General features: G+C 40.1%; 1 protein-coding gene across 2 annotated transcripts in view; it reads left to right on the top strand.

Moving 5' to 3' along the window:
- Positions 1 to 12,257, top strand: part of Lrrk2 (leucine rich repeat kinase 2) — a 133,177-nt gene that overhangs the window by 57,769 nt on the left and 63,151 nt on the right. For both annotated transcript variants that reach the window (XM_057791432.1, XM_057791434.1), the window contains exons 22-26: positions 597 to 666; positions 1,173 to 1,390; positions 2,890 to 3,140; positions 3,418 to 3,566; positions 11,341 to 11,434. In XM_057791432.1, coding sequence (XP_057647415.1) covers positions 597 to 666; positions 1,173 to 1,390; positions 2,890 to 3,140; positions 3,418 to 3,566; positions 11,341 to 11,434 — 782 coding nt within the window. The remainder of the gene's footprint in view (positions 1 to 596; positions 667 to 1,172; positions 1,391 to 2,889; positions 3,141 to 3,417; positions 3,567 to 11,340; positions 11,435 to 12,257) is intronic.

The following is a 12,257-nucleotide window of genomic DNA, read 5'->3' on the forward strand; positions in this document are numbered from 1 at the left end:
AAATCCCCCTAAGTAATTTGATCAGTGTATAATATGAATGTTTCATTATATTGTGATACCTGTGGTATATTTGTTTCATCATGCATGCATTTGCAAATAATGTGCTAATTCAACATAAAATTAAGCAAAAATTAAGACTTTAGTTTAGATATGAAGATAAGTACAGTGAGTGTTTGTAGGCAAATGTGATAAATTAGGTCACAGTGCTTGTAATTGGCAGTTGTAATTACTACAATTAAGTAATAACTTCTGCCTTTAAGTTGCCTGATTCTTGAAACTCAGGTCAAGGCCTGAGAACACTTCAAGCGTCAGCACCAGAAAGCCAAGTCTGGAGGGTCCTGGGTTCTAGGCCAGTCTGGTTCGTAGAGTTTGACCCTTCTACAAATACATAAAAAAGAGGGGCAAGGGTCAATACAGAGGCCGTCTGCACAGTAAAATTAAGTTTTCTCTTACTTTCCTCTTTGAACTCTTTTCTTGCTTATTCTTCCCCCAACGATTATGAACTCACATTTCCTGGTTGCTTCTCTATAGAAATGTTCTGTTCTCACAATCAACAAAAATTATAGCAATTTTACTTGTCATTGTTTATTTAATAGGGCCCCGTTTTCGATCATGAAGATTTACTGAGAAGAAAAAGAAAAATACTGTCTTCAGATGAGTGTCTCAGTAAGTATCGGGAAATCATTTCAGCTAAGTAGATATTTGGGGCAGAATCTGTTGCTTTGTTTAATTTGCTTTGATTATTTAAATTTTCTTGCTGTCTATTTGAACTTACACAACTTTCATATGTATTTACCTAATGATTACAGAGGCTGCAGAAAAATAAAATAGAGTTCTGCCAGTCCAAAGATTTACGTTTTATAACTAGTATCAGCCCACATCTTTTAGGAGTTTTCTGAAATCCAAGTTCAGTTTCCTCTGGTCCCATTCCTCATTTTCTCCCGCAGGTCTTTGTTTTCCCTGGTTAAATACTTCTGTCTGCTCTCCATCCTTGTCATTAGAGGACACACCATAATCTGGTCCTCTTATGGAGCCGCCTCCTGATGCGGAGAGGCGTTCACTACAGCACAGACACTATGGTCTGGTTCTCTTACAGCGCCATCTGCTGACATGAAGAGGTCCATTTTCACCCGGGTGTGCACATGTTCATCCTTTGTTATTTGTTAAAACAGGGTCATCGAAGCTTCAGCCTCACATGAGACATTCAGATAGTTCCTCTTCCCTGGCCTCTGAGAGAGAATACATCACATCCTTAGACCTTTCTGCCAACGAACTGAAAGATATTGATGCCCTGAGCCAGAAGTGCTGTCTCAGTGGCCACCTGGAGCATCTCACCAAGCTGGAACTTCACCAGAATGCACTTACTGGCTTCCCTCAGCAGCTGTGTGAGGTAGAGTCCCTTTGCCTTTTGAATCCCCGAGTCCCTGCAGGGCACCGCGTTGCTATCCAATTTGCATGGATTAAGTGCACCTGTTTAAACAGATTCATAAGAACCTCATAGTACCTGGAATGTGTCTTTGGTGCGATAGGGAAGATATTTTAAAAACTTCCTCTTGGCGTGGTTTTACCAAGAGCAAGTTTGGATTTGAATTCTCCACTTCTCTCTCCCTATCTTCTATAGTCTGCCTCACAAGGGATATATAGTCCCCATTTATTGAACATCACGGAAAACATCACATGGGGAAAGGAATAAGGGATTCTTTCATAAAATCTTTAAGAGTTTTGCAAGGATTAAAACCGACATCACTGACCTGTATAACAAACGGCACCGCAGACTTATCACTCCATATCCATGTAGCTTCCATCTGTCACTGTAGAGCTAGATGTTTGTTTTATAAGGTTACATTTAGCATACTTCCCATTGCTGGCATTTATTGCCACAATATACATATACACATGCATTATTCCAGGGCATGGGGCATGGGAGAGTACATAATTTAAGATTACAGCTCTGCTTTCGCTTAGCCTACAAAATCTAGTTTCATGGGAAATCCTAGGCAAGTAAGAACGGTTGTTGTACTGTTCTCTTAAAGCAGTAGCTACCAAACCTGGGGGGTCGTGACCTTTTGGGCATCAGATGATCCTTTCACAAGGGTCCAATATGAGATACCCTGTATATCAGATATTTACATTGTGATTCTTAACAGTAGCAAAACTACAGTTATGAAGTAGCCATGAAAATAATTTCATGGTTGGGCGTCACCCCAACAAGAGGAACTGTATTAAAGGGTCACAGCATTAGGGAGGTTGATAACCACTGTCTTAAAGGCAGGTTACACACAAAAAGGCTGGATCGACAGTAGGATAGCAGTCTTCAGTGTTAAGTAACCTCAAGGAGAATTATTAACTCTGGCTGTGAGGTCCAATAAAAGTTCCTTTCTCTTAGAATGTAAGAGATATTTTTATAATACTGTATTACCACGGTTAAGTCTATATAGGTTTTGGGCATCAATTACCCCATTATTGTGGGTTTTACAAGATATCTAAATAACCTTTCAGAAGTTGCTACACACTCTAATATAAATTGCCCCCGGGAGAGCCTGTGTCTGATAGATTTAACCGTGAGAGTTGGATACATCGTAGTAGCCTTGACTCATCTTGCTTTTAACAGAAGTAATTTCTAAAAATAAGCTAAATTGAGGCATCAACTTTATGTTTGTGAACTTGCTTTAGACAATCACTTACGGAATTTTTAATGCTTTAACTCATGCTGCAGCAGGGATGGTTGACCTAGTAAGTATACTGAAGTTACGTTGAGCATTGTGGTTTTATTTTGTAAAGTCAAAATCAAAATCCCCATGGGTTCTAGTTTGCCATGGTATGAAGAACAGAAATGGTACCGAAGCTCTTTCTCACTCAGTTTGAAATAGTGAAATTTTATCTTCCCAGACTCTGAAGTGCTTAACGCATTTGGATTTGCACAGCAACAAATTCACAGCCTTCCCTTCCTTCTTGTTGAAAATGGCGTGCATCGCCAACCTCGACGCCTCTCGGAATGACATTGGACCCACAGTAGTTTTAGACCCCTTGGTGAAGTGTCCCAGCCTCAAACACTTTAACCTGTCCTACAACCAGATCTCTTCCATCCCGGAGAACCTCGCCCAAGTGGTGGAGAAACTGGAACAGCTCCTGTTGGAAGGGTAAGAACCGCCTCATTAAGACAGCAAGCTTATATCCCACCGAACTTAGCATGGCTGAGAAGGAATGAAGATATTTCTATAGCAATGAATTTAAAGCAAACATGACAAAAAGTGGAGGCCATTGTTAATTTAGGCAATTTTGTCAGTTGGAATCTTTATAGTTAATTTTGAGGCTAAAATGTGCCTTGAAACTGTACTTGGAGGGTGAATTGATTCTATACCTTTACACTATAAAAGCATTCAAATTTTAATCCTCGGGTTTGTGTTTTCCCACTAGAAACAAAATATCTGGGATTTCTTCTCCCTTGAGCCTGAAGGAATTGAAGATTTTAAATCTTAGTAAAAACCATATTCCATCCCTACCCGAAGACTTTCTTGAGGCTTGTCCAAAAGTGGAGACTTTCAGTGCCCAGATGAATTCTCTTGGTAAGTGTTGTGTGCTGACCTCATCCTTACCAGACCTTCGAGAAAGGGACACATATGGGTGTTTTAAGAAGTTACAGGCGGTATTTCAGTTAAAGTGTGCCACAGTTCAACAAACCAAGTTGACAGGCTGATAATGAAATGAGCCATCAAGCCAGGAAAAGGCATATGGAAGACAAAAAGTCGATGTATATTTCAGTGAAGGAAGGTCACACTCGCTTGATTTCACTTACAAAACACTCTGGAGAAGGTAAAACCATGAGTGCTGGTCAAAAGAACCATAGTTATCATGGGCTGACGAAGAGAAAGGGAGAAATAGGTGGTGACTAGATGACAGCAATGATGGACAGCGGCCATGTTTATCAACACACAGGGATGACGTTAAACTGTGAATGGTGACACTGCTCATGTCAGTACTGGCCCCTTCCTGCAGCTGAACTAACACTGATCCACAGTAGGAGAAAAGTGGGGAGGCGGGGAACAGGAAGTGCATCTGCTCCACTCATATTTTCTGTAAAACTAAAGCTGTTGAAAATTTTGTTTTCAAAGATGTCCATAATTTAAAATAGCAGCACATGGCTATTATCATAGGAAAAGCACAGTCACGTGGCTTACAAATAATAATCAGACTTTTGTTCATGTTCACTGCTGAAGCTAAAGAGTTAAAACATTCTGGATGCCTTAATGCTGTTTAAAGGCAGAATAGAGTTTTAAATAAACGGTTCAGTTAAAGTATAATTAAATCATTTATTTTCCCATCTTTCTCTTTCCTCCGCCACTTCCCATATTCCCACTTCCTCTAAAATTGATGACCTCTTATTATTTAGTTATTTTTATTACACACACACACACACACACAAAGGATTATATAAATGTGACCTTCTGAATCTTGTTAGTGTTGCTTGTATATATGTATGTTTCTAGGACTGACCACTTGGTATTGGATGGCTGGTTAAGAAGGACTAATCTCCCTCTCTCAGTAGCTGTTAATTGCTTGTAGTTCTTCATATGTGGGTGGAGCCCTGTGGAATTTCTCTCATCTGTGGGGGCTGCGTGGCCCATGACCGGCATTTCATCTGTATTTTAACTACTTGTGGATTTCTGTGATGATACCTGTCTGATGCAAAAGGAATCTTCTTTGATAGGAGGTGAGAGCTACACTTATCTGTGGGCAGAAGGATATGCAGTTAGGATAGAGTGCAGTCAGTTAGAGTGCAGTTAGGATTATGCTGGTTTAGGAAGATGGCAGTCGTAGGTTCTTCTCTGATATCCATGATGCCACTACTCACAAGCGTGTGACTCGGCTTACAGGACTAGTCTTGATTTTCCTTCTGTGGAACAGACCGTACGTCCAATTATACCGCTTGCAGTTTCCATCTGGATAGCGGTGCCATTGTTGAACATTTAGGGACAGGTTGTCATGTTATCCATTGCTGTTTGTAGGCAATATAATTTTAAAAAACTGGTATGAGAGAGAAAGATGCCATGAGAGAGAGCTCACATGGAGGGTTTTTTTTTGTTTTGTTTTGTTTTGTTCTTTATTAAGTGACAGGGAATGGAAAAAGAGGGGAGAGAAGGGAAGATACTAGCCTCTGAGGATAGGAATGGCAGAAGAGAAGAGAGAGGCAGAAAGATGGAGGGGGAGTCAGTGAGAAGTAGAGGGAGAAACAGAGATAGGCAGAGAAGCAGAGAGAGAGAAAGAGAGAGGGGGAAAGAGAGAGAGAAAGAAAGAAAGAGATGGGGGTGGGCAAGGCCCACCTTCTAAAAGGAAACATAGTGAATGTGCACAGAAGGTGCTCTTAGTGGCTGCTGCTGGGGCTATATTCTGTCAGGACCCCAAGGACAGGCCAGTACAGATGCCTGAACACTAACAGGTCAGGCCGTACTATTATTAGTCCCTTGGCTGACTGCATTTCACCTTCTGTGGTCATGAAAGCTAGCTCTCAAGAAGGGTACTTTTGTGTCAAATCCAGCAAGAATCCTCCAAGTCCTATTTCCAAAGCACTTTGTGTCTTCAGCAGCAGGAAGGCAGCAGTGACAGCCTACATTGGCTTAGCATCTCTTGGACCGACAACTTGAGAGGTGTTTCTCACTCCTGCAGCTGGATAGTCTATGACTTTTGAGGGAGGTATTATAGACCCGAGTGGCATTACTTCACTTAAACATCTTCTCTCTCTATGCATATTGTTTAAGGTAATAGATACAGGCCTAATTCCTTCTTTCTACATGTAGACATTCTGCCTTCCAAGCACCACTTGCTGCAGATGCTCTTTTCTCCAGTGTGAATTTTTGGCATTTTTGTCAAATATTAGATGACAGTGGTTATGCACATTCACATTTGGGTTTTCTATTTTGTTCTATTGAGTCACGGGTCTTTTTTTTGTGCCAGTACAATTCAGCTTTTATAACTATAACTCTGACATATATTTCATCTAAAATGGTACCACCCCTGCATTTTCCCCATTGATTTGACTATCTGGGGTCTTTTCTGGTTACACGCGAATGTTACTAATTTTATTTTTGTTTTTCCTTTTCTGTGAAGAATGTTGCAGGTATCTTGATTGGGATTGCATTGAATCTGTAATTGCTTTTGGTAGAAGGGTCTTTGTAACACTATTAATTCTGCCAATCTATGAGCATAGGAAATCCTATCTTATTATTTGATGGCTTTTATGCCCAGATCCACGAAGTCCCCCCAAAAACAACAAGGAAACTGAGTCCCATATGTGAAAGCAAAGAGCCTTTATTTCATGCAAGTAAGCAAACTTGGTCTCTCTGCATGTCCAACATATTGGAATAAACAGAGAGCCACAAGCTTAGTTAGATTTGGGTTTTTATAGTAGTAAAACTGGGGGCAAGGGGTTTCTGAGGTTTAAGACCCCTGATAGACTGACATTTGTCTAGGGGTGTACTGGTAAGTGTGCTGGCAGGTGATCCTATCTCCAACGTTGGAACCTTAGACATTTCCTTTGGATGGTCTATTCTTGGATGGTGCTCAGGTAATCTCAGTTTGGGTTCTTCCTGTAGCCAGGTATTGCTTCAGGGTAAACTACTGAGACTCAGGCCTTCATTAAACTTATGGCTGAGTCCTACTTTGGCAGGTGATAATGATTGGAAGTAAAGAACTTCCTTTAGGTGGTGTGTTTCTATTTAGCTTATCATAGCTGGCTCCTACATTTCCCCCTTAACAAGCACTGATGACAGGACCAAATCATGGGTCCTGCCTCCCTGTGGTCTTAAGGAGGTATTATTGGGACCTAAGGATGACTTAAGTTAATAAATCCATTAACTGACAACTCTGGACCTATTTTTCTGGTCTATCACTATAGGTAGTTATCTTGTCCTTGATGCCAAGGAGTTCCCCCTTGTCTCAGCCTTTCAATCTATTCTGGGTAGGGAGCATGGGATGATGTGTTCGTTTCTGCAACTACTTCAAGCTGTTAATGGGGCATTGTTATCAGGGGCCAAGCAGGTTGCAAGGTAGGGAGGGAATTTAGGCAATGGGGCATCCATCAGACTTCGTTGAAGGGACAGGGAGCATTCTTCTCAGCTGGACTGGTCCACATCAGCTTTCAGGAAGTTCAAGGCTCGCCACCATTCAGAACAGGTTGCAGTCAACTGTTTAGATGTGTCTGTGAGCCAAGTGGAAGCCTATTGAGATAAATTTAAACTAGGAACAGAAATTAAAATTTATGTACTTAAAAAAAATCCATATTGTAGAAAAAGAACCGATAACGGGCATCTGTAAACAGAAGGAATAGACTCATGCCTTTGAATCCTAGTAAATACTACAGATTTTGGTTAGAAACATGTATATTTTTCTGCTGTCCAGGGAACCATGCATGGTTTGGACAGAGATGAGAAACACCTTTTGGTTTTTATTTAAGAGGCAACTATAATAAATCTAAAATCTTGACCTTGTGACCCAAACAGTAAGTAGTCAAGCTTATTAGAACTGTGACATAGAGGGGGGAAGAAATAAGAAACATTTCCCATATCTTAACCTGTGTTTATGTCTTAAGTCTTTTCTTTTAGACCCTTAAAGAGTATGATCGTTTATATTCTCAGACCTTAAAACATTTTTAAGAGCTTTAGAATGAGCTAACAAGCTGGCTGTAGCTTTGTGGAAGGATCTGGATACCTTTTGCTGCTAAACTGACATTATAACTGCTCTAGCCGTCAATACTATCAGAGATCCTAGAATGATAAATAAAGTATATCTGACTGAGTACAGACCAAGTAGTTTTTAAATCTATTAAAATTGACAGGTACCAGAGTCCATATACAGTTAGTCATATCCAGGTCTCCATAGCATTAGAGGCAGAAATATCCAGAACAGCAGTCTTGCAGTCTTAGCCAGGCGCATAAGGTAAATATTTTTCCTCTGGAACAGGGACATGGAAAAGACTGACCTTATTTTGTCTAGGCAAAAGTGGTGTAATCAGTTCTCCAGTGTCCTGCTGTTTGTCCACAGTCTGGACCGGGATCTGAAGCACGTGTTGCATTGGGGCATCTTGTCCAGTGGGCAGCACTATTATAATCCAGGTGGAGATATCATGGTGTCCCATAATCTTCTTTGGAGACCTTGGGCCAGTGCTAGGATCTCAAAGTCTCTGACTAATATAATAAGTGTTTTAATCATTATTTTAAATGCCATATTCTGCAGATATCTGAAGTATGAGGGCTGCCTAGGTATGTCTGAGTAGATAAACTTTCCTTCTCATTACTTGTTTTAAGTTTGATCTGATTAGATAAACTTTGTTTTTCATTATTTAAGTTTGATTTTGAAAATATATACGAGGAACTAAATAAGGCTTATTCCTGTAACTAATTATATCAGTACTTTAGAGATGACTGACTAAGCTGTATTTCCTAACAGTCTATAATAAGCTGGAGCTTTTACAAGACTAGAAGTCCACACTATGTAATGATTTTGCACTAAAGCTAATAAAGAAACTGAATTAGTCATTCCGAAGGTAAACACAGAACAAGTTTATATCTAGTTGTTAATGCTATCTCCTGGGAAGGCAAGGAACAGGTCCCAGGGTGGAATGGGAACAGGAGGGATTCTAAGAGCTAGCATTGCCCTAGGGCAAACTGAGACTCAGGTCTACCTTCCTGCTGATCTATAGAACCCATCTTGGCAAGTGTGTACCAATTTGCCCTGGGAAAGCTGCCCTGGGCCCTACATTTTTTCCTCTTCACAAGTACCAATGACAGGACTCAATCATGGGTCCTGACTGTCCGGGGACTCAAGGGGGTAATACTGGGACCTCAATACCATCAGTCAAACAATATTGACCTGTTCTCAAACAAAAACCGTTAGTCTGTGAATAAGAAGAAGCAAGATCATTAGGGGCCTGTTAGAGCTGAAAGTAAGGTGGTTAACAAAGGAGACCAGCTGAGCAAGTTTTCATCCGACTTCTGTGTGAGCGTTCTGTTCTCTATCATTAACAAGGCCATTGAATCTAAAATTACCCCGGAGTGATTTACATAGAAACAACACTCTTTCCCCAGAAGAGGACGTCCAAACCTCTTAGTATTAATATAAAAACTTATGACTCAGCTTATCCAAATAGCTTAAACCCAGCAAAGTTAGCAAAGCCAAGAAGGTTAAACATACATTTTTAAACCTGAATAGACCTTAAACAAGGAAATACATTTTAAACCATTAGTTAATATTTTTAATGCTTTTACCTTTTAATATAGTTTTTATGTTTTAATGATACCTCCATTATAAAATTTTTCCAATTGTTATTTGACAACTGCTGTTTTGCCTGTGTTGTGAACCTCAATTCAAGCCTCTGACATGGAGGTGGTCCTAGACTATTACTGTACAACAACGTCCAAAAGATTGAGATTCATAGGCTTGGGTGCTATTCCAATCCCTCTATCACACTGCATAGGTCATTGTCTTCTGAATCATAAGAAATGAACATTTCAGTTTCTGGTTAGCTTTTGGTGCTTATGGCTATGACCCTAATTTTTAGTCTTTCGTTTTAATTCCAAATATTAACAATGTAAAACATTTTATAGGCAGATGTTCCACAGCCTTATAAATTTATTTTAAAATTATTTTTAACAATTAAAATCTCTTAAATGTTTTCCTGCAATATCAAAGATAAAGTACTTCTTTGGTCCCACCCTCGACAGCATATACTTAGCCTGTCCTTTAGATCTCAGCCTGCTCCATATCACTGTAGCTGGTACTTCTGGTGACTATCACCTGGCACTGGCATTTCTAAAGCTGTTAAGGTCCATTGTTACAACTGCACATTCTTTGGGACTCTTGTCCTGCTGTGCATTTGTAAGCCTCAGCTGTTTCCTGTGATCCCTTTATATCTTTATAACCATTATCACTTGTGTGACTTTTAATTAAATTAACAAAGTGTAGCTGGCAGAGCTAGGTACAGTTTTGAGTATAAAACCATTGAGGTGCAGCTTTAATGTTTAAATATATATATATATTCTAACAACAAGGCTGCATAGCCCAGCCACCCATCCACACAAGCATGCTGCCCCGCAGCCTGGTACTTGGGGCCAAGGCTGACTCCTTTCTTAAATGTTTAAGGCGGCAGGTAAAGGTTATTTGTCTTATCTGTTTTAGGAAAATATACCCCATGCTTATGGCCCTATCTCTGAAGTCCTGTAAGTGATCCCAATATCAAAGTCAAAGAAGTCATGATTTGAATCTGTCCCATATTGTCAGCGTCAGTTTAAGTTAGGACAAAAACACAACACATACACACACAGGACAATGAACGGATAAATCCTCTTGGCGCCAAACCAAATCACAGCTGTTTTGCAGGTGCAACCCACCCGTCTCTCTACAGAACCAAGACATACATCCCACATGTCTGTCTATAGAAACCAGAGGGAACCACCCTCTACAGAAGAACTCTGGAAACATCGCCCCAGGCACTCCACCTGTGATCTTTTCACAGTCTGCCTAGATTATCTATACAGGCTCGTTCGGTTCCTGGGCCCACTTACAGAAAGACATGAGACACAGACATGAGACATGAAACATCACAGAAATCTTAACAGCCAGTTGAAGGCTCTACAGGTGGTAGTACCAGTGAGCTTGGGGGATCCTGGATGAGCCCCCAAATGTTATGCCTAGATCCACAAAGTCCCCCCAAAACCAACAAGGAGACCGAGTCCCATATGTAAAAGCAGAGAGCCTTTATTTTATGCAAGTTTGCAAACTCGGTCTCTCTGCATGTCCAACATATTGGTATAAATGAAGAGCCCCAAGCTCAGTTAGAGTTGGGTTTTTATAGTAGTAAAGGTGGGGGTGATGGGTTTCAGAGGTTCAGGACCCCTGATTGGCTGACATTTGTCTAGGGGTGTCCTGGTAAGTGTGCTGGCAGGTGATCCTATCTACAATGGTTGGAACATTAGGTATTTCCTTTGGATGGTATGTTTTTGAGGGGTGCTTGGGTAATCTCAATTCGTGGTTCTTCCTGCAACCGGGTTCTTGCTTCAGGGTAAACTACTGAGACTCAGACCTCCATTACACTTCTGGCTAAGTCCTACTCTGGCAGGTGCTAATGGTTGGAAGTAAAGAACTTCCTTTAGTTTGTCTGTTTCTATTTAACTTATAGTGGCTGGCTCCTACACGAGCCATACTTTTAAGAAGTAAGATTGTTTTATGCTTCAGTGTAAAATGTGAACAAACAAGTGGTATATTACTGGTTACTGCTCTTAGTGAATTTTCCAGAAATCTTGTTAAGATTGTAATGTAAATGTTCATTATCTTGTTTTCTTTCTTTAGCTGCGATGCCTGCCCTACCTTTTTCCATAACAAGTTTAAAATTATCTCAAAACAGTTTCACGTGCATTCCAGAAGCGATTTTCATTCTTCCACAGTGAGTTCATTGTTATTTCACTTGTAAAGCTGAATGAACGGTTACATAACTTTTAGAAGCAAAGCAATGGTTTGACATGAGCATTTATAAACCCATTTTTTACTTAACAACAGATATATCTCCTTAACTTTTACAGTAACTTACCTACCATGTTTAGTGTAGTGATAAGCAAAATAATTAATAATTAATTGCAGCACCCTATAGCTAAATAAGATGGCATGGGCTGAGTGTTTGTCAGATGGATGTTGGTTTCTCTTGGGTTTTAGCTGCTCACATGGGGGTTATTTGTTGCCTGAACACTAGTAACCTTTTCATTTGTTTCCATGACATTTCCTGCGAAGATTAGGAGAATATATATATAGTTCCCCATCTGGACAGGATGAACTGGCTGGGATTTGGGGACTTGTTAAATTCCTCAAAGACCCAAAATTTAGACATTAATTCAGTTTCAAGTGTGTTGTCATTTTAAGAACTGTTTTAGTCATGCAGATAAAACAATCATAGTTTATATGCACAGGTATGCATGTTATAAGCAAGTAAAAGCCACAACCTAGTAACGGAGAATGTCAGGCAAACAAACCCATTAGCATAAGCCTATCTTTTCAAAACCCCACTCCTGTTCTTATTGTGCCACATGGACATTCTCTTTGGTCTTTCTCATCATTTTAGAAGGTGACTTCTGCCATCATGTCCATTTTATAATTTCGCTAGAGATGAAGTCTCTTCCCAAGGTCATAATTCATCTGTGTTGTTGAGCTCAACTTCAGATTTTCAATTCTCACAGAGTGGCTTCTTTTAAATAAACACGGGGCCATGTTTGAAA

This window comes from Chionomys nivalis, chromosome 17 (genome assembly GCF_950005125.1).
Source record: "Chionomys nivalis chromosome 17, mChiNiv1.1, whole genome shotgun sequence".
Taxonomy (NCBI): Eukaryota; Metazoa; Chordata; class Mammalia; order Rodentia; family Cricetidae; genus Chionomys; species Chionomys nivalis.